The sequence below is a fragment of the Eublepharis macularius genome, chromosome 8, assembly GCF_028583425.1.
Source record: "Eublepharis macularius isolate TG4126 chromosome 8, MPM_Emac_v1.0, whole genome shotgun sequence".
NCBI classification, from domain to species: Eukaryota; Metazoa; Chordata; class Lepidosauria; order Squamata; family Eublepharidae; genus Eublepharis; species Eublepharis macularius.
In genome coordinates, this window is record NC_072797.1 from 97,434,585 (window position 1) to 97,454,048 (window position 19,464).

At 42.8% G+C, this 19,464-nt stretch overlaps 1 protein-coding gene across 7 annotated transcripts in view; it reads left to right on the forward strand.

Moving 5' to 3' along the window:
• The window catches only part of NMRK1 (nicotinamide riboside kinase 1), a 19,108-nt gene extending 1,101 nt beyond the window's left edge, over window positions 1-18,007 (forward strand). For 4 of the 7 annotated variants that reach the window (XM_054987492.1, XM_054987490.1, XM_054987489.1 and 1 more), the window contains exons 2-10: window positions 7,877-7,918; window positions 8,638-8,728; window positions 9,774-9,822; window positions 11,279-11,444; window positions 11,814-11,885; window positions 13,546-13,652; window positions 14,017-14,097; window positions 14,314-14,371; window positions 15,039-18,007. In XM_054987492.1, the coding sequence (XP_054843467.1) occupies window positions 7,890-7,918; window positions 8,638-8,728; window positions 9,774-9,822; window positions 11,279-11,444; window positions 11,814-11,885; window positions 13,546-13,652; window positions 14,017-14,097; window positions 14,314-14,369 (651 nt within the window). In that variant the 5' untranslated portion in view covers window positions 7,877-7,889 and the 3' untranslated portion in view covers window positions 14,370-14,371; window positions 15,039-18,007. Of the gene's footprint in view, window positions 1-6,408; window positions 6,436-7,876; window positions 7,919-8,637; window positions 8,729-9,773; window positions 9,823-11,278; window positions 11,445-11,813; window positions 11,886-13,545; window positions 13,653-14,016; window positions 14,098-14,313; window positions 14,372-15,038 lie in introns of those variants that run through there. The other 3 variants (XM_054987491.1, XM_054987494.1, XM_054987495.1) reach the window with 3 other exon arrangements.
• Window positions 18,008-19,464: the final 1,457 nt, after the last annotated feature.

Here is a 19,464-nt window from a genome sequence, read left to right on the forward strand (position 1 = left end):
AAAAGGACCCAAACTGCATATCTATCAGGTAGCCGTGCATGTTGCAACTTGAGCTGACCTTTTCCTGTATACTTTCTCCCATTTGGTATTTTTTCAGTTAGGATAGTTCTTAGTTTCTTACAATAAAACCAAAAAGAGACTTGTGGTCATTAATATCAATAGATTTACTGATGCATAGTTCATTTTAAGTTTATTTTGGAACTGTGCCCTGATGATATGACATTTTAAATTGCATCACTGTGTACATAGCAGAGTTCAAGCTTGTGCCATTAGTAAATGGCTTGGCAGCACTTCCTTCCTAAGGGGTCAGAGACCAACTGCCTGTAACCTATTCTTATTTATCTCTGTTAATGCTTTGTAATAAAAGTGTTCTATCAGAAGTAGCCTACTTTCACATGGAAGTTTTGTGCCTAAACTGGACTGGGTGTTTTTAGAGCATCCACTCAATATTGTCCTCTAATCATCCACTTTCTGTATCTTTTTCCTCTGTTTGGACTGATTCTTTTTAGACCTGGTTTGGTATGATCTTTTGGGAAATTTCACAGTCAAAGCACATGTGCACACTGTGTGGATGTTGGGGGGAAACTGAGCAGCCAATTTAGATTTCCCTCCTTTCAGGTCTGAGAAACTTTCCAAGGCAACAAAACATGATGATTATAAAAGAATAAAGTGGTGCTTTCCATGGTCATAGATGCAGAGGAGTTAGCCGTGTTAGTCTGTGGTAGCAAAATCAAAAAGAGTCCAGTAGCACCTTTAAGACTAACCAATTTTATTGTGGCATAAGCTTTCGAGAATCAAGTTCTCTTCGTATCAGGCATCTGACGAAGAGAACTTGATTCTCGAAAGCTTATGCCACAATAAAATTGGTTAGTCTTAAAGGTGCTACTGGACTCTTTTTGATTATAAAAGAATAAAGTTTATTTAGAGAAATAAACTTGATGCATGTATTCTTACAGCTGAGTACATAACAATAAGTTGTCAGCATCTGCATTTATACCTTTCCAGCAAGACAGTATTGTTTACAGTACAGAGGATCTCATACAGTTCTATAAACTAACTGTCAGTTCTTTAAAATAATTAAAGTTACATGATTTCCTCAGTATGATGGATTGACAGGTCATGACTAGCTTTTAGAAAGGTCACTGTAATAAAAATGTTCTGCGTGGCAACAATAGTTTAATAACATAACATGGGAAAGACAGCCCAAGGCTGGGGCTAAAAGTTGTAGACATAAACAATTATAATCTTTGGTGGGTAATGAAAATTAACTTGCAGTGTTTGCTGTGCTTTTTGAAGCCTTTACGTAGTTGTTGTTAATTGTAGGAACAAGATTGTTAAACCAGAAGGGTGCAGAAAGGATTCATTCACAAGCATTAAGTAATCTAGATCAATGGATTTTAACTGGCATACAGGGGGCTCGCCGAAATTCCCTAAAAGACAACAAGGTGTGCATTTTTGCAGATCCCACCCCTAACAATATCCTTGTCCTAGCTCTGCCCCGGACAGCTGCCAATTCCATGGGAGAGCTTCTTTTTTAAAAGTAACTGATATATCACTGTGGCTTAGTGCTGTAGTAATACGGAAATTATTGTTTTAACAAAAAAATATCTTGGAAGGGTGACGTCTGCAGAAGGCTGAGGCAGGGAAGGTGTAGGGGAAACTACTGTGTGATACTCTTCTGGCTCTATGAATGCTTTTGTATTTGCAGAAGCAATGGAAGGAACACAAGTTGTTGTCTCTGAATGGATGCAGCCCTTGTGACTTCAGTTTATACTCTGCTTGTCTCCTCAATGGGGATTCAAAGTGGCCTACATTGTTTTCCTTCATTTTATATTCGATCAGCGAGATAGGTTAGAATGAGAGTGTATGCCTGGCCGAAGGTTACCCAGCAAGCTTCCATTGTAGAGTAGGGATTAGAACTTGGGTCTTCCATATTCTAGTCTGACACTCCACACCATGGTGGCAGTCAGTAGAATATACTGGTAATTGGGTGATAGTTCATGTGTGTAAAATATGCCACTTTTTCTTTGAAGGTATTTTCCTAAACATGGTGTCATCTGAGTAGTCTACAGTGTTAATAAATATTGGTGGGTTTAAGTTGATTTAAATACACCCAGTTGGCTCAAAATGTGGTGTTCTGTCACTGTAATGGCACTAATGCTGGCAGAGCTGCATTTCTGTTGATGGAGGAAGGGGTTATCTCTTCCAGTTTACTTCTCTTGTTACAGGTGCCAGCTTTGCCCAGCATGTTGTTTGTGCGGAACACAATTTCAGCGGGCTGAAGTTCTATTCTGCAGACTTCACTTCCTGTGTGGTAATTTGATTGATGATGGGTTGAGTCCATCAAAAGTTCCAGTCATGCTGTTTAAATTCAACACAGCAGAAAGAATTTACCCACAGTTGCAAGAACTACCTTGAAAATACTTCTGTGAAACAATTTTTTCTGTCCAAGGATTGCTAAAACTTTATTAGAAAGCAGTCTTGATAGTTCATGTGGAAGAGAAGAATGTATCCTCTTTATTTTTTAAAAAAGGATTTTATTTTTGCTTGATCAAAAAGAGTCCAGTAGCACCTTTAAGACTAACCAATTTTATTATAGCATAAGCTTTCGAGAATCAAGTTCTCTTCGTCAGATGCCTGATCAAAACTGGGCAGATACAGAAGAGGAGGGGGAAAGAGAGGGAAGGAGGGGAGCATAAATCACAAGAAGGCAGAATGCAATTAGCATAGAGGCAATCAAAACATTCCTTTGCTTGGAAATGTAAACATTTCCTTTTGGTGTGCAGTCAGTTTGTAGCAGTGAAGGTATCCAATTCCTATGTAGTATAAGCCTTCGGTAACCACAGCTCTCCCTGCCAGTTGCATCTGACAAAGAGAACTGTGGTCCCCGAAAGCTCACACCGGGCATCACTGGGCTCCCCCAGATCACGCCTCTGTAAAGAGAATCTGTTACCTGTGGTAATGTGATAACCATTCATAGTCTCTATTCAGTCCCCGCTTGACAGAGTCAAATTTGCATATGAATTCCAATTCAGCAGCCTCCCGTTGGATTTTGTTTTTGAAAGGTTTCTGTTGAACCACAGCGACCTTTAAGTCTTTGGTGGAATGTCCTGGTAGATTGAAGTGTTCTCCCACTGGTTTTTGGACGTTTCCATTTCTAATGTCAGATTTGTGTCCATTTATTCTTTTGCGTAGAGGTTGGCTGGTTTGTCCAATGTACAGAGCAGAGGGACATTGTTGGCACATGAGGGCATATATCAGATTGGAGGATGAGCAGCTGTAAGAGCCAGAGACAGTGTAGTTGATGCCATTGGGTCCTGTAATTGTATTCCCTGGGTAGATATAGGGGCAGAGCTGGCATCTGGGTCTGTTGCAGGGCTTGGTACCTGTGCTGGTGACTCTGCTGGCCAATTCATGATTGTAAGTGAGAAGTCGTTTAAGATTGGGGGGCTGTCTGTAGGCAAGGAGAGGTCTTCCACCCAGGGCTTCTGAGAGAGAGGTATCATTTTCCAGGATGGGTTGTAGTTCACTGATGATACGTTGGATGGGTTTGAGCTGGGAGCTATAGGTGACAACCTCCTCTTCTGTATCTGCCCAGTTTTGATCAGGCTTCTGACGAAGAGAACTTGATTCTCGAAAACTTATGCTATAATAAAATTGGTTAGTCTTAAAGGTGCTACTGGACTCTTTTTGATTTTGCTACTACAGACTAACACGGCTAACTCCTCTGGATCTATGACCTTGGAAAGCACCGCATTCAGCCGAATGGAGAGGAAATCCATCAACCTCATGAAGAAACTGGCACAGATACAAACAGACATCATCTTTCTTTCTAAATGCAAAAGACTGGACATTCTACCCAAGGGACTTCGTGTGAGGAATCCATTGAAATCCACTTACTACACAGACTACAGTGAGAAACTATGCAACACCTTATCCAGGAAACTCTTAATTCACCTCATTGGACTGATGTACAGCAAGCAACAATGGATCAAGCAAGAGGTCTCTGAACTAGACTCTTCCATGAAGTGCACCCCCTCTGCACAGACCGGTAACTGGGAGATGTTTGCCACAACCAGAGAAACTATTTATTGTAATCTATTCACTGAATTACAGAACAAGAAGGAGAAGAAATTCTCAAAACTCCTGCCTGCAACAGAGAGCAAAAACACTTGGGATCCAAGCAACATCATCAATCTTTCCAGTTACAAGCTGAGCCCAGCAGAGGAATCAGTCCTCTCACGTGGACTATCCTTTTGCCCAGCCAGACCCACACAAACCATACAACTTTGTGGAGACCTGGAGGCCTATTTTAGACGCCTAAGACTGAAAGAATTCTTCAACTACTCTGCTGGACAAAACGACGAACAAAGCACTGAACAGACACCATCACAGCAGCCCCCCCCCCAACCCAGCAATACACAACCATCGTTACAAAACTCCAGGAAAAAGAATTCCACATGGACACCCCCTGAGGGCCGTAACTCCTCATTGGACTTTTACATTGAATGCTTCCGTAGACGTGCTCAGGCTGAGATAATTGACAAACAACAACACCTAAAGCAGAACCTCAGCCGTGGAGAAAGAGAGGCCATAAACAGCCTCCAAAATAATTCTGGCATCGTAATCAAGGAAGCTGACAAAGGCGGAGCAGTTGTCATCATGGATAAACAAAATTATATACAGGAAGCAGAAAGACAACTCTCCAACACAACATTCTATAAAATACTACCTTCTGACCCCACTGAACAATACAAAAGGGAACTCAATAAAATATTAAAAACACTCCCCATGGACATACAAGAATGCATCCATACAAGAATGCATCCATACGGACACACCCCAGGAACCACGACCAGGAAGATTCTACCTACTACCCAAAATCCACAAAGCGGGTAACCCAGGACGCCCAATTGTTGCAGGAAAATGCACCATCACAGTAGGAGTCTCGGGATACATGGACTCTATCCTCAGGCCCTATGCCACCAGCACACCCAGCTATTTACGGGACACCACTGACTTCCTCAGGAAAATACAATCCATTGACAACCTACCAGATGACACCATCCTAGCAACCATGGATGTGGAGGCCTTGTACACCAATATCCCACATGCAGATGGATTGCAAGCCATACGGAATATTATCCCGGACAAAACCACAGCAAACCTCGCTACTGAACTTTGTCACTTCGTACTCACTCACAATTACTTCGAATTTGGTGACAACTTATATCTACAGGTTAATGGCACAGCCATGGGCACACGCATGGCACCACAATATGCTAACATATTCATGGCGGACTTAGAGCAACGCTTCCTCAGCTCCCATCCACTGGAACCACTACTATACTTAAGATTCCTGGATGACATCTTCATCATTTGGACCCATGGGAAGGAAGCCCTTGAGAGATTTCATCAGGACTTCAATAACTTTCACCCTACTATCAACTTAAGCCTGGACCACTCTACACAACAGGTACACTTCCTGGACACCACTGTACAACTACATAATGGACGAATAAATACCACCTTATACCGGAAACCAACAGACCGATACTCATATCTACATGCCTCCAGCTTCCACCCTAAACATACCACTCGGTCTATTGTCTACAGCCAAGCCTTACGTTACAACCGTATCTGCTCCAATGCTCTCGACCGAGACTCACACTTAAGAGATTTACAACAAGCATTTTTGGGACTACAGTACCCACCAAATGAAGTGAAGAAACAAATTAACAGGGCCAGACTAGTACCCAGAAACAGTCTGCTCCAGGACAAACCTAAAGGAACTAACAACAGAACACCACTGGTTGTCACCTATAGCTCCCAGCTCAAACCCATCCAACGTATCATCAGTGAGCTACAACCCATCCTGGAAAATGATACCTCTCTCTCAGAAGCCCTGGGTGGAAGACCTTTCCTTGCCTACAGACAGCCCCCCAATCTTAAACGACTTCTCACTTACAATCATGAATCGGCCAGCAGAGTCACCAGCACAGGTACCAAGCCCTGCAACAGACCCAGATGCCAGCTCTGCCCCTATATCTACCCAGGGAATACAATTACAGGACCCAATGGCATCAACTACACTGTCTCTGGCTCTTACAGCTGCTCATCCTCCAATCTGATATATGCCCTCATGTGCCAACAATGTCCCTCTGCTCTGTACATTGGACAAACCAGCCAACCTCTACGCAAAAGAATAAATGGACACAAATCTGACATTAGAAATGGAAACGTCCAAAAACCAGTGGAAGAACATTTCAATCTACCAGGACATTCCACCAAAGACTTAAAGGTCACTGTGGTTCAACAGAAACCTTTCAAAAACAAAATCCAACGGGAGGCTGCTGAATTGGAATTCATATGCAAATTTGACTCTGTCAAGCGGGGACTGAATAGAGACTATGAATGGTTATCACATTACCACAGGTAACAGATTCTCTTTACAGAGGCGTGATCTGGGGGAGCCCAGTGACGCCCGGTGTGAGCTTTCGGGGACCACAATTCTCTTTGTCAGATGCAACTGGCAGGGAGAGCTGTGGTTACCGAAGGCTTATACTACATAGGAATTGGATACCTTCACTGCTACAAACTGACTGCACACCAAAAGGAAATGTTTACATTTCCAAGCAAAGGAATGTTTTGATTGCCTCTATGCTAATTGCATTCTGCCTTCTTGTGATTTATGCTCCCCTCCTTCCCTCTCTTTCCCCCTCCTCTTCTGTATCTGCCCAGTTTTGATCAGGCATCTGACGAAGAGAACTTGATTCTCGAAAGCTTATGCTATAATAAAATTGGTTAGTCTTAAAGGTGCTACTGGACTCTTTTTGATTTTGCTACTACAGACTAACACGGCTAACTCCTCTGGATATATTTTTGCTTGAAATCTTAATGTATTGAGAGCAAGACAAACGATTGTCACCAGCTGTGGAGAACTTGTGATACTGCTCACTTTAATGGCTGATTGACATGTATGTCTCCAGTACTGCTAATCCAGTAACAAAATTGATGGTTTGGCTATTTTTTATAAAAATGAATGTCTTGTTCTTGATTACAGAAGAACAAGACATACGTTTTGAGAACAAAACTGTAGATGATGAAAGCCTCTTCCTGAAAATGTGGAGAATATGCATTTTAAGCAAATAACATGCTTCTAGACTTCAAATAAAACACTTGCACTGAAAACTTTTTATTAAATTGTAGTAGCTTAAACTGGTGTAAGTACTAGTTCCTGAGTTCATTAGTAATCCACTTTATCTTGGACCGATGCAATTCTAAACCAGCATATATTTCACAATTCCAAAATCTTTGCACTTGTAAATATTAAGTTCACTTATATCCATTTCAAAGAGGGCTTAATAGTCATGCTCCGAAACAAAAGCTATGTAATACCAAGATAGTGACATGGATTTTGTAACTGGATTTTCCTTTGGCCAACAGAAGTACCTGCAGCCTTTCTCTATTAATCATGATGATCTTGGATGCTCCATTTTAAGTTTGTGAATTAATGCAGCCAAAGAAGCTGGAATAGTCATATTTGGCTTGAATTCCATGCTGAAGGCTTAACCTTAGTATTGTGTTCGAATTCTTGTAACGTTCCGTGGAACATGTTTATCGCAATATAATTATTTTGTGTTTGGTAATTTTGGGGTGGGTATATTATAAAATGTCTAGCTCTGGATTCCATTTCTTTCGACTAACCTCTTGTTTGTGGAATGGATGGACATATCACTGCTGTCCCTCAATATCAACTTAGTGAGGAGTCCTCTGATAACTTACATGCATAACAGAAATGACTCATAGGCAACGGGTTACCTGTTTCAACTACATTATTGAGGCTATTGCTGACTCTATAAATCTTTTTTTAAAGGTTGTAAGATACCATGAAGACATTGGTCATTGGAATTGGAGGGTAAATATGAACAGATTATATTCCTGTGTTAGATTAACAAAATTTAAATCTTACTGTAGCCTTGTGTGTCGCTATTTAAATATATTATCTATAATTTTCTCAGTCTTCTTGCAGCTACTGTTGAGGGCTCACCTAAAAACATTCTGAGCAATGAGAAATAATCATTCATTGTAGTTTTTGCTTTTGTTACCAATATTGCTACACTAGCTAAATGTGAGTTTATTGTACTTTTGCAATTCTAGTTAAAATGGCACAAATGATTGGAGTAGCTATGCACCCTAGAAATGTGCTAGTTTGCTACCAATAATGCAAATTTTTGAGCCATGGGAAACTGAGATTCCCTGCTACAGAAGAGCTTAAGGGAAGATGGCAAAAATTCCTGCAATAAGTGTGTACAGTGCGATGGTTATAGACAATGGCATGGTCCAGCTGGAGTCTCATACAATAATTTTTTTTTGTACAGTGTGCAGGTAAACTGTAGGTGAGGATCTGATCAGAAAGAGGAGTTTTGTGGGGGGGAGGGGGGTGCATTTCAGGCTGAGTACGAAGGCAGGAAAATCTTGATCTGCAGTCCGAGGTCCTTGTACCTATGGAAACCCAGCTGGGATCCAAGCCTGTCTGTGCAAGGGTACAGTGTAGCCACTGGAGAACAAAGCTATTAGAATATCAAAATAGTATGATTGCTACTGTGTAATTGCATATTCTGTCTTCAAATTCAGCGTAACAAATGGAGGGAAAACAACTTTGGCAAGAAGGCTTAAGAAACAGCTTCCCAACTGCACTATAATATCTCAAGATGATTTTTTTAAGGTAACAAATTCAAGCCTCTTTAACCATAATCAAGTGGAACACTTAAGTTACAGGCTGAAGCAAAACGCAGCTACCTCAGGTATTCCCTGGAATGAGGGAATACAGCTTCTGTGCTGCAGAATTCTCCTCTGCCTTTTTTCTGATGATCGTCTGTCTATAGCCCTCGTCAGACGTTATGTCTAATTGAACTGGGAGCTGACCAACCACGTATATCAGAAGTATATGGTCCTCACAATACACCTGATATGCAAGCCTGCTGTTTTGTGTGAGTTAGGCAACATGTGCATGTTCTGATTCACATGTGTAGAGACTATATGTGTGTGGCAAATCCATGTACTGCCCTATTCACACAAAAAGGTAACTGCATATTTCTGGTATATTGAGGGGACCACAGTACTCACAGTACATATGGTCAGTTGGCTGCCAGTTCATGTGGATGTAACATCTGAAAAGGCTTTGACCTTTTCCATGTAGATTCTTGCCATATTTGAATGAAGTCTGCAGAGATCCAGCTCTGATAATATTCTTATGACTGGTGCAAGTGAGGTAAATATATGCATATTGCATGACATTGATTTATTAACTATAGAATGAGGGGCTGGCTTGCTTTAAAGTACAGCTATTTGATGTTTGAATAGGGATGCCAACTCCTGATTGGACAATTCCTGGGGATTTGGTGGTAGAACCAGAGGAGGGAGCTCAGATGGGATGTGATGCCATAGAGCCCAACCTCTTTAAGTAGCCATTTTCTCTAGGGGAATTGTAGTCAGGAGATTGGTCACAGTTCCAGGAGAACTCCAGTAGGTTAGCTTTGGTTCACTTAGTGATTAACCGTGCAGGGTACTACTATCCCATTCTTTACCTTCCCAGTTGTCGTTCATTTTTCAGTGGTATTATAGCCACTGAAAGGCAAGGCAGCTGCTATTATTTTCTTCTAAAATTGTTGTTTCCTGTGAAGATAACAGTTGGGAAAAGTCTGTGCTCTCTTTACTTCCAAATTTTCTGTACAATATTAATGCATCTGTTGTTTTTTCCCCCTTTCCAGTCACAATCTGAAGTGGCAGTAGATGAACATGGATTTTTGCAGTATGATGGTTAGTAGACTGAATACTTAAATTCCTCAAACATAGAAATTGTAACTTGCTTATTGTCAATTTAAAATGAAATTTAGATGATCTACACAGTAGTTCTTCCTGAACAGGCCCTGGTCTTTCTGGCTGCTTTGCCAGTACTGAAATGCTAAGGTGTGGGTTTAATGCATTTTTTTTCCTGAGTGAGAGAGATCAAAAGACTGATGATGCACAGACATTTAATTCTGAGTAACGTATTTATTTAATTAGTAGTCAACCTTTCTCACTGAGCTTCAAGGCAGATTACACAGTGTACATCAGATACGATCAACAGGATAGGATATCCCATATGCTGTGCAGTAGGAATCGTATCGTACAGAAATCTGAAAATGGAGCTGAAACAAAGCATAAGCATAGCCGTGACATGTTATACAACTCAGAAATTGCATAGTTGGGTCATACTTACAGTATGTACTGTACACAATAGTGTAGCCTATAGTCCCTATCCTTTTACCAAAGCATCTTTCTGAAACATTTTGTTACTGTATAGCTCTAATAATTCAAGAGCCCGTGGCACAGAGTGGTATGCTGCAGTACTGCAGCCGAAGCTCTGCTCACGACCTGAGTTCGATTCTGGCAGAAGCCGGGTTCAGGTAGCCAGCTCAAGGTTGACTCAGCCTTCCATCCTCCCGAGATCGGTAAAATGAGTCCCCAGTTTCCTGGCGGTAAAGTGTAGATGACCGGAGAAGGCAATGGCAAACCACCCCGTAAAAAAGTCTGCCAAAAAAACGTCATGATGCGACGTCCCCCCATGGGTCAGTAATGACTCAGTGCTTGCAGAGGGGACTACCTTTACCTTTACCTATAGCTCTAATAACGGGTGTAAAAAGCCCTCCTGGATAGTTCAGTTTTGCATAATTTGCAGAAAACCAAGATGGAGTGAGTCTTTCTGACCTCATCCTGCAGGACATTCCATAAAGTGCAGGCCAGTACAGAGAATGCACATGTTTGGGCAGTTGTTGATTTTGCCCATTTGCAGGGTGGCCCAGCTCCGATGAGTGAGACTGTTGGGCAGAGCATATGGAAAGAGGTGGCCCTACAGATATGAAGGACCCAGGCCATGAAGGGCTTTGTATGTGACAGTCAATATACCTTGAATTGAGCCTGGTAACTGGTAAACAGCCAATGGAATGATTGCAGAATGTGCGTAATTTACATAAATCCACCTAGCTCCTGTTAACAACTGAGCTCCTGCATTCTACCCCAACTGGAGTCTCCAAGTTGACTTTGAGGGAAAACCTATGTAGAATGCATTACGGTAGTCTAGTCTCATCATCATGGCATGAATCCAGGAGGCCAGATCTTCTGAGTCAAGGTTGGGGGCCATCTTCCAAGCTAGACTGAGTTAAAAGAAAACATTTGTTTGCAGTTGGATATAGGTGTCAATTTGCCTTTAACTTCAGTGTTTGTTTCCTTTTAGTACTTGATGCTCTGTATATGGAAGAAATGGTGGCAAGTATACACTCTTGGATGGCAAATCCAAAAGGATGTGCATTGACAAGCCTAAATAACATGCATGATATGCAGCAAGAAACCGACGACTGCTGGGTCTTAATTGTTGAAGGCTTTCTTTTGTATAACTACAGGTAAACTACTTACCTTTTCTTTTGTTTTAAAGTAAACAGAAAATTAAGGTAAAGCTTTAAAGTAAACAGAAAATACTTCTAGAATTATAACAGCAACAAACTGGAGATCCAGTTTGGTGTAGTGGTTAAGAGTGCAGGACTGTAATCTGGAGAACTGGGTTTGATTCCTCACTCCTCCGCTTGAAGCCAGCTGGGTGACCTTGGGTCAGTCACAGCTTCTAGGAGCTCTCTCAGCCTTTTGTATAGATAATAATAGCATATTTTGTAAACCGCTCTGAGTGGGTGTTAATTTGTCCTGAAGGGCGGTATATAAATCGAATGTTGTTATTATTATTATTGCATACCTAATCTGTTTCTTTACACTTGTAGGCCTCTTGGTGATGTATGGAATAAAAAATATTTCCTCACCATTCCTTATGAAGAATGCAAGAAGAGGCGAAGGTATGGTCCTCCTACAATCCATGCACAATGCATTTTTTCACTCATACTGTATCTCCTCTCCAAGGAGAGGTTATTCCTGATGTAAATTAGGCAGACTTGTTAAATTGTAAGATATAAGCTTCATAAGCTAGGGATGAATTAATCTTATCCTTCATAGCCTAACACTGGCAAATAAGGAAATGTTTGGGTTTTGTTATCGTGATTGTATTCTTACTGGGCAAACAAAAGCTCTAGAATCCAACACAGACTAGTAATGTATGGCTTGGTGGTCTAGGGTAGCCTTTGTTACTTGGGAACAAATGCATATTTGAAGTCTCTGAATACAATGATTCTTACTTCAATGCAAGTGTTCATAGGTACTTAATTTTTATATACACACACATAAGCTTTCAAAACCCTGGAGCCACCTGTTTCTCCCATTTCCAGCACTAGCTGGCTGAGCAAAGCGTAAAATAGCTGGCCCTTAGAAAATCATAAAATAGCATCCTGCACCCAGAAAATACTTCTGGAATTATAAGATATAATAAAAACACCAAATATTTATCTGGATAAACGTGCTAGGCCCTGGAAAAAAATACTTTCTTGAAAATCCTTTCCAAAGCTTGGGGGCAGACAGAACTTGGTACATGTGGTGATAGAAGTCAAATGAGCCCTGCTTGCTGTGCAGCAGGATGACTCTGTGGAAAAAATTCATAGTTCTGTACTAGAGATGGGCATGAAGCGAAATATGAACCAAAATTTGTGATGATCCAGGCCGGTTCGTGGTTCGTGAACCAGCGGTTCGTCAGATCCCATTTCTGATGAACTGCCACAAACTTTAGGCTGGTTTGTTTGGTTCGTTTTTCAGTTCATCACTGCAGACAGCCTGACGCCGTTCCGTCAGTTTCCTAGGCAACAGGGGATGGACTTCCTACAGACCTTCTGCTGACCCGGAAGTGGTGATTTGCTGGCCTGGAAGTGACATTTTCACAAACCAAAACGAACAGATTCATGAACCCTGGCAGGTCCGTGAAAGTTCGTGGTTCTTGTTCCATGAAACGTGATGAACCATGAACCATATGGTTCATTTTTTTTATGGTTTGTGCCCATCTCTATTCTGTACTCATCTCAGAAACAGAGTAGAACTTGCTTTCAGATGTTCAGGGTTGAATCGCCAAACTTGGTATAATTACAGACTCCTTATCCATCATGCTTTTTTGTATGATAGTTTTACTACGCACAACAGGAAAACAAATGATGTAAGAACTTCATTCATGTTTGCTAAAGGTACTTTGTGCTGCTGACATCTAGGGTAATGCAGCAGGATGCATACTAGGCCAGACAACTTAACAGTATACACTGAGTGTATATGAGGTCTTGGTCTTGCACACCAAAACCTGTAAGAGAATCCAAATGTATGTATGTATTGTCCTATGCCATGGACTTTAGGTGGTTTATAGTACCTAAATGTCAAGAGATATGTGACAACTAGGTCTTCCCATAAACTTGTTGGTTGGAGATAGGTATAAAGAAGTCATTTGACATCGACCACTCAAGAAAATCCCTTAATTAAGCAGTTTTGTATAAGTACTAGATCACACTGCCTGAGACATTGAATGTTTTTGGATAGAAATGCTTGCTAAACATGGTGTACAAGTGACACCCCCATATTTTTCTGTAGTAGCCGAATTTATAATCCACCAGACCCACCTGGATACTTTGATGGACATGTGTGGCCTATGTATCTGAAAAATAAGAGAGAGATGGAAGAGAATGAAATGGACATCGGTATGATTTGCATGGCTCTTAATATACCTAGCTTATCTGAGCATAGATGAGCATAGGACAGGTCTAACTTCCAGGAACACTGCAGTATCATGCTCCATTCAGCAGCATGAAGGGGAAAAAAGACGTAGCGAAATATCAAAAGACTGGTTTTGCAACATTCTGTTGCTGCACAAGATTCAGCTGTGTTTATATTAATGAATAAAAAAATGACATTGGGGTATGCGGGAGTGTTACTGGAGGCAATAAAGTAATGAAATAATTTTGGAGCTACCCTGAAGATATTTGAGAGGGTTGGTGCTGAAAAGCAATCTATTTAGAGAAATTCTGGCTTGGCTATAAGTGATATGTTGCTCTTTTTTTGCAGTTTATTTGGATGGAACAAAGTTACAACAAGATCTGTGTTCAAGGATCTGTAATGATATAGCACAGGAGCTAAAGAAGACAAGTAAGTAGGGTAAATGGCATGCAGTCACTTCTGTGTCTGACTAGTAATTTCACAACTAAGCCACGAGAGAAACTGCTAGTATGATATGAGAAATAAAGATTCCTAGGAGCCTGTTGACACCCATCCAAAGAGGCCGTCTGCTGTTTTTCCATTTTCTAACCTTGTGTTTTGCCTGTGAGCCTCTGTTGAGGTAGATAATCTGCTGTCTCTCTGCAGCAGCTGTGATGGGGCCAGTCAGTCATAAAGCTGAGACACAGGAGGGACCCACGTAAAAGTGAGTTCATTTTTGGTGGCAAGCACACTTTATCCTTGCATTCTAAAGATGGGGAAGGAGGTTAGACCCACTTCCAATTTTGGGGGGGGGGAAATGTCTCTCAAAAAGCGGGGAAATAAATTAGGCTGAAGGCTTGTATTTTGCAAAGCTTCTGGCAAATGTTACCAATGTACCTTCATGTTCGTCAAGGCTATAACAAATTGCTTAATTAAAAGTTTATAATAACTATCTGAAATGCTTTCAAAACAAATAACGTATGGGGTTGGATCCTACTGGAAAGCTTACAGAAAGTGGAGTGCATATTTCCCATCTTCTTTAGGCCCCCAAAATCCTGGGGATGTAATTCCTCCTCCTCACTGCAGTCCCCTGTGCTATAGTGCATTTTGTTCATGAGCATATTCTTGTGGAGGATTTGGGTGGGGGCAGGTGCAGTGGGAAAGTGGGGAATAGCTGTTCCACCAAGTCTTTCCACAAGATTTTCTGTAGAATCCAACCCATGTTAACAACAGTTGCAGGCTGACAAGGTTCTCTGGTAGCTTGTGAAAAGAACTGTCAATGAAATTAAGCCTTCCCTTCCATGTCATTTGTTTATTCTGCAAAAGTGATTATTCTAAAAGAGACTGTACACCGATATGTATGAACTGATGTGGGTATATTTTTCTTTCAGGTTAGCCTGGTGCTGTTGCCAAACATATACAGATGCCAAGTCCTTCTATATTCCTGGATGACACCAATAAATAACCCATTAAAACTCTCACAAATAAGTTGTGGCTAACAAGGACTTTCTCAAAAGAAGCCTTTCTAAACCAGTGTTGATCAGGACTATTGGGCTACTTTCATTAATGAATGCATTTTCAGCACATTTCCCTTTGGAGTAGAAAGTCATGCTGACCATCTGCAGTATTTTAAAATTAGTGTCCCGAAATTCTAAGCAGCAGCTGAGGAGTTAGCCAAGTTTCTTTGTGCTTCAAGAAGTTTCTCCTCTTAACTTAAATGGCAGTGACCTCAAAGGGGTGTAGCGTCCCTTCTGTTCAGCTGACTTTGGGGGAAGGACCCCTTAATATCTTCCATTTTAACCTACCCAGCAGTAATACGAGAAGTAAGACCTGTAGACCAAACAAAGGGGAAGCTCTCTTCTCAATCTAAATAAGCTGTTTTTGCTTAAGTACTGTTGCTTCAGAATGAATAACATGAAAACCAAAACCCTCATGTACAGCAAACTGTCCTTAGTTAGGGCAGCAACAACACCAGCGCATAATCGACTCCCTCTCTACCATTGCATCTCTCTCTCACCCTCACACATGGGCTCGTTGGCCTAGCTAAGAAGTGCTGTTAGCACTAAAGCTATGTCTGCACTGAGGAAGCCTGCGTTCTTGTATTTGTATAAGAGTACAAAGGAGCTATCGTTTTGTATGGAGGCTCTTGATTTTTTACAGATACAATATTTCTCAGTGTTGTCCAGTTAGAGCCCAATGCAGGGTAGAAGTTTTATAATGCTATTGTCTTGGGGTCAGAATAGATGAGGCACTGAAAGATCCCCAAAGGAGCATGGGTGGGGGGATAGTGTTGATCAGAGCATTTCTCCCCCCTGGTGTTTTTTTTCCTGACCAGGAAATGGAGGTTTCCTTTTTATTTCTCTCTTTAGGACAGGGGACAATGTTGGGTTCACTAAAACCATGGCCGAATCCACACTTCCTTTTTGTTTCCGCGCCTTTATCGCAAGCGGTGCGCTGTTCATGCAGATACTCACATGCTTTCCCACTCTGCGTGTTCCCCGCCATCACCGCGCCACAATTGCGCCTTCCTTCCAAACCAAGTGATAGTGGCAGAAATCTGTTTTCTCCTTGCCTTTTTTTTTTGCACAGCTCAGAAAGGTCGGTATACCGGTAAACCAACTGTAGTGAGCAGCGGTTTGCGTGGGAAAAGAAATGGTCACAGGAGCATGCGCGTGTCACACGGGGACCGTTTCCCTACTGTGTCCCGCCATTTTTAAGAGCGCGAGGAGCCAAGCCGAGCAATCCTGTATTTCCCACAACGATCGTCTCCAGTAAACGGCAGGTGCGGAAAACAAATATATTCCTGAAAGCTTAGGACGCAGGTGGGAGATTCTACCATGTGCGAAAGACAGAATGCATCATCTCGTGGTGTCGCGCGGATGTGCTGTGAAGCATGCCAACCACAATCTGAGCCATCATCACAAATATCACAATCTGAGCATCCATTTTGTTAACTACTAAAAGCAGAAAACCACTCTGAGCAGCAGAATTTCTGGACAATGCCTTTAATGTGACAATCTAATTTCAAATTTGCCCGCCATACCAACCAGCCAGTTGTTAGAAAGTGGTCTGTGATGAGCAAAAAATGAGCCAATCAAAGATGAGGGGGAGGGTACATTGCTATTTCTTAAAAGTTGGAATATCGGTATACCGGAAAATTGACCTTTTTTAAAAATTCTGATGGCGGAGGATGGAACCGCCCACTGTAACGTTTTACTCAGTGGCGTGTGGAGAAATGATTGCGCCATGAAGACGCACTGGAAGGGTGAATGTGATGATGCACAGCATGGTAGCGGAATGAACACGATTGCCACGACTGCGCAAGATAAGCGGATGGTGAGTGAGTGTGGATTCAGCCCATGTGGTTCTGATTTAAATGAGATTCCTGTATGGCTTCAGTCTACATTCACAAAGCACTGCAGTGGTCTTGTCATCTTGTCCATTTTAATCCTCAGTAGTTAAACCAGTATATATGTATGTCAGAGGGTGGGGGTCAGGGTCGAAGTATTCTATCCTAGTGATCTGAATGAGCCACTGACACTTCGACTGTTTGCCAGCCACTGAGGTCTTATCCTTTCCTATAAGCTAATAGTCCTGTGTTTTCCTGCACTGATACTGTTACTCCAGGGATTTTAAGCTTCAAAATGAGTATCACCTTGCCTGAGTAATAATTAGGGATGTGCGTTTCGGCTTTCTGAATGCCGAAAGAAAGCCGAAACAAAAGTGTTTCGGCTTCTTTCAGGTTACCCGAAACGTTTCAGAGAAAGCCGAAACGTTTCGGCTAGCCGAAAGAAAAAAAAGCCGAAACGTTTCGGCTTCTTTCGGCTTTTCAATGGGAAAATGCCTCCGTCTTCCCGGACGTCTGGGGGAGGCATTTTCCCACCGAATCAGCCCAAAATTGGTGGGGACCTTCCTCTAACCCCTCTCTAAAAACCCCCCAAGTTTCAGACCGATTGGACTTTGGGGGGCCATGTTATGGCCCCCCAAAGCAGGTCCCCCTATCCTCCCATAAGAAAGCGAAGGAGCAGCATATTGTTAGCATGCTGCTGCTCATCTTCTTCATTATTTCCTATGGGGAAAAAATGAAGAAGCAGGCTTCCTTTGCCAGGGGTGGCATTTTGCATGCAAAATGCCCCCTTACCCTCAGGGGCCCTTCTCCCACCCTTCCTCCCACCCCCCACCAAGGCTCAGCCTGCTCCCACTTGGGGGGGCATTTCATGGCCTCCCCAAGTAGGTGCTCTGCTCTCATCTCTACCACTGACAGCTGGGGGAGGCTTGTCTTGTTTTTGACAATTCCTGTCAAAAACACTTTATTTCTTGAAAAGCTTTAGGATACACAGCAGGGGGGCGCACCAAAGGGCATGATAGAAGTGTACTACACAAAATAATACAACCCACTTCACCGTTTTTGACAGCAGTTGTGTTTGTGTGATTCTCTGATGTGAAGTGAGTTGTGTTATTTTTATGTAGTACACTGCTTTCATGCCCTGTTGTGCCTTCCTACTGTGTAACCTAAAGCAGTTAAGGAAATAAAGTGCTTTTGACAGCAATATTTTGGGGTGATTCTCTGATGTTAAGTGAGTTGTGTTATTTTTGTGTAAGATACTGCTGCCATGCCCTTTGGTGCGCCCCCCTGCTGTGTATCCTAAAGCTGTTCAAGAAATAAAGTGTTTTTGACAGGAATTGTGCTTTTGTGATTCTCTGATGTTAAGTGAGTTGTGTTAATTTTTCTGTGTGGGGGACTGCTGGTGTAATGTGTCATAATGCTTTGCCTACTTGTACTTTGAAAGGGAAAAAATAATTTTTAAAAAACTTTATTTTGTGTTGTTCGTGTTTTATTCTTTGTTGTGCAGTTGGTTCCCATCATAGGGAACAATGGGGCTGGCTGGCCAGCCATCTCTGTAGGTGGTGGGGGAATTTGAGGGAGGGTGTCTGTGGTTCAGGTACTCTTTCACAGGGACCAGCTGGCACTCAGAAGTGTGCCCACCATTGTGGCACCCCTGGGCTGTGCAGAATTGCCCAGGGAAAGAGAGTTTAGAAGTTCCCAGCATAGGGAACAAAGGGAGAGGGCTGGCCTTTGCCAGCCTGTTCCTGGGGTTATGGGTGTGGGGCTGCTGGGGGTGGATTTGGGTCTGTGAGGGCCTAATGTGGGGATTTGGGTCTGTGTGTGGCAGCTGGGGGGGGGATTGGGTTTGTGTGGGGCTGTAAGGGGTGGACTTTAGGGGCTGAAAGGACCTACTTGGGGAGGCCATGAAATGCCCCCCCCAAGTGGGAGAAGGCTGAGCCTTGGTGGGGGGTGGGAGGAGGGGTGGGAGAAGGGCCCCTGAGGGCTGGGGGGCATTTTGCATGCAAAATGCCACCCCTGGCAAGACAAGCCTCCCCCAGCTGTCAGTGGTAAAGAAAAGAGCACCTACTTGGGGAGGCCATGAAATGCCCCCCCAAGTGGGAGCAGTCTGAGCCTTGGTGGGGGGTGGGAGGAAGGGTGGGAAAAGGGCCCCAGAGGGTTGGGGGGCATTTTGCATGCAAAATGCCACCCCTGGCAAGACAAGCCTCCCCCAGCTGTCAGTGGTAGAGAAAAGAGCACCTACTTGGGGAGGCCATGAAATGCCCCCCCAAGTGGGAGCAGGCTGAGCCTTGGTGGGGGGTGGGAGGAGGGGTGGGAGAAGGGCCCCAGAGGGTTGGGGGGCATTTTGCGTGCAAAATGCCACCCTGGCAAGACAAGCCTCCCCCAGCTGTCAGTGGTAGAGATTAGAGCACCTACTTGGGGAGGCCATGAAATGCCCCCCCAATGGGAGCAGGCTGAGCCTTGGTGGGGGG